Genomic DNA, 2,500 nt, shown 5'->3' on the forward strand with positions numbered 1-2,500 from the left:
GCACCGGAAATATAGCCGATCCACAATCTCACAACAACACACCATGCTGTCATTGCTCATGTGTGGAACGGATTGTTGAGCTTGTAGATCGACTATGTTCCTCAGCCTCGTTCCTGCCTCCCCCCCTGGCCATCCATGGAGGGGAAAGGAACTGGTCTCTATATTACTGCCTCCCCCTGGCCATCCGGGGCGCCTGGTGGAGGGGAAAGGAACTGGTCATCTGAACTGAACATCCAACTGTGGAACCCCCCCCCCCCCCCCCTGTCAGGTGAAAAGACGCAGCTTGGACTCCTCATGCATAGAAGGAAGCATGAGGTCAGTCCGTTGCTATCCCCGGGTTTGGCAGAGGGAGTGTATAGCGATCAGGATTACATTAGATAATTGACACTGGGTGAAATAAATGGGTTGCAAGATCGTGGACTATAATATGTTCCTCACAAAAATCCACCCTTCACCCTACTCGTTTTCCGTTTGCCGAGAATATCAGTATTCATTTATTTGTCATTGTGTTTCATTTTGACTCCAATCTCCCACTGCTGGGGGCAGCTCACGGGTACTTTGTGGTAAAGAATCAGGTTGCTATTGTTAGGGTCTGTCTCTCTCTCCACAGACCATGTCAGCCACTCCCACTTTCCTTCACACTGCAGTCCCTTTTACTCACCTGTCTCCAACTCCCTCATCAGGCCAGCAGTGCAATTCCCATAACAAACACTTTGCCATTAACCTCCTCCCTATATAAATGGACTCTTTGCTTACACTCTTTGTCAGTACATAATGTCGTGTTTTCCCTGAGCAGTCCTGTATGTTCCTGGTTCTGTGTTTTTTGTGCTCCTCTGAAAGGTTGGCTTCTTTGGACTTTTTTTGGTTTTCTGCGCTCTGCTTTGTGCTTCTTATAAGTTTTGCGTTTTGGCATTTTGGGCATTTGGACATTTTGGGTTTTCCTGCAGCTTGAAGTTACAGTCTTTTGTTTGTCAGCTGCCTTGTACTTCAATAAATAAGTTTATGTTGGACTTTACTGTTTGAGACTCTGTATATTGGGTTCAGTCATCCTGGTATCCTGACAGCTATAGCGATGTATAATCCATCATCTTTTTTTTTCTTATACCAGCTGGTCAAACAGCATTTGGAGTCTGGTCATGATTTCATTCTATCTTTGGTGTCTGGTTTTCATTCATAGATCTGTCTAATATGGCTCTTTCTGGAGAGATAGAAGCATAATCGAAAAATAAAGAAAGAAATAGGCCTGTGATGCAATTACTTTTCTCTCACTTTGCTTCTGACTCTCTCTTTGTGTGTGTGTGTGTGTGTGTGTGTGTGTGTGTGTGTGTATGTCTCTCTCTCTCTCTCTCTCTCTCTCTCTCTCTCTCTCTCTGTCTGAATTAGTTATACACAATATACGCGCACGCATACACACGCATACACGTGCACGCACACCGTTGTTGATGAGATTCTATGTTTTGCTTTGATTTTCGGGTAAAAATGCCCTTGTTTCGAATTACCAATGTTTGATTGAAAACAACTAAAGTGTTTGTTAGTTTTTTAGTTTGTAAATTGAATGTATTTTTATAAGTCTCTCTCTCTCTGTCTCTCTGCAGGTATCTGATGAATGTGTAATGTTTGTAAATTGAATGTATTTTTATAAGTCTCTCTCTCTCTCTCTGTCTCTCTGCAGGTATCTGATGAATGTGACGTTCGAGGGCCGTAATCTGTCGTTCAGTGAGGATGGATATCAGATGCACCCCAAGCTGGTCATCATCCTGCTGAACAAGGACCGACAGTGGGACAGGGTGAGCAAATCAGTGACATGTATACTATACACACGCACGCACGCGCACGCACACACACACACACACACACACACACACACACACACACACACACCCACACACACACACACACACGTGTGCCCGTGACCCAAAAGAGAAATTAGACGTTTTTCCCGGGACCCAAACTATAGTGAAAATAGCTGATCGGCTATATTACACTATATACTTGTTAGAACATTTTGTTTTCATATTTATGGGATTTCTTAGATTTTCTTTCTTTTATTTGTTCCTGAAATTATGTCTTCCTAAAATAATGGTTTGAATTTTGTTTTCAATTCAGGAAAAATGGTTTTCCTGGAAATGATTCATTTTGAAATGATAATAATTTAAAAACTAAATGCATAGGAAACAAAAAAGGTAAGGGGGCCATAAAAAGAAAAATACGAGAGCCACAAATGGGGTCCCGACCCACTGTTTGGGAAGCAGTGCCCTCTAAAACCCTGTTTAAGCAAGTCAGTCTGAGATAACGCCCCAATAGGTTGAACAAATATGTATTATAGAAGCATATAACATTTTATCTTGGCGTTCGGCTCTGCTACATTTTTCTCCCTTGTTGGCACACTTTTAAACCATCATTAAACACTTTAAGTGCCATAAACGTTAAGACGAGTTGAATCCGAGTTGAATACCAAGGCCCGCCCCCCCACTCAATCATGATTGGCAGAAGGCCCCTA

At 42.7% G+C, this 2,500-nt stretch overlaps 1 protein-coding gene across 1 annotated transcript in view; it reads left to right on the forward strand.

Moving 5' to 3' along the window:
* grin2ba (glutamate receptor, ionotropic, N-methyl D-aspartate 2B-a) overlaps positions 1 to 2,500 on the forward strand; it is a gene marked incomplete at its 3' end in the record, with an annotated part of 145,735 nt that overhangs the window by 84,355 nt on the left and 58,880 nt on the right. Inside the window, 1 exon segment of the mRNA XM_080775516.1 lies at positions 1,673 to 1,787. Within this exon segment, the coding sequence (XP_080631642.1) occupies positions 1,673 to 1,787 (115 nt within the window).

This window comes from Protomyctophum bolini (assembly GCF_963924005.1).
Source record: "Protomyctophum bolini genome assembly, chromosome: 11".
In the NCBI taxonomy this organism is placed as follows: domain Eukaryota; kingdom Metazoa; phylum Chordata; class Actinopteri; order Myctophiformes; family Myctophidae; genus Protomyctophum; species Protomyctophum bolini.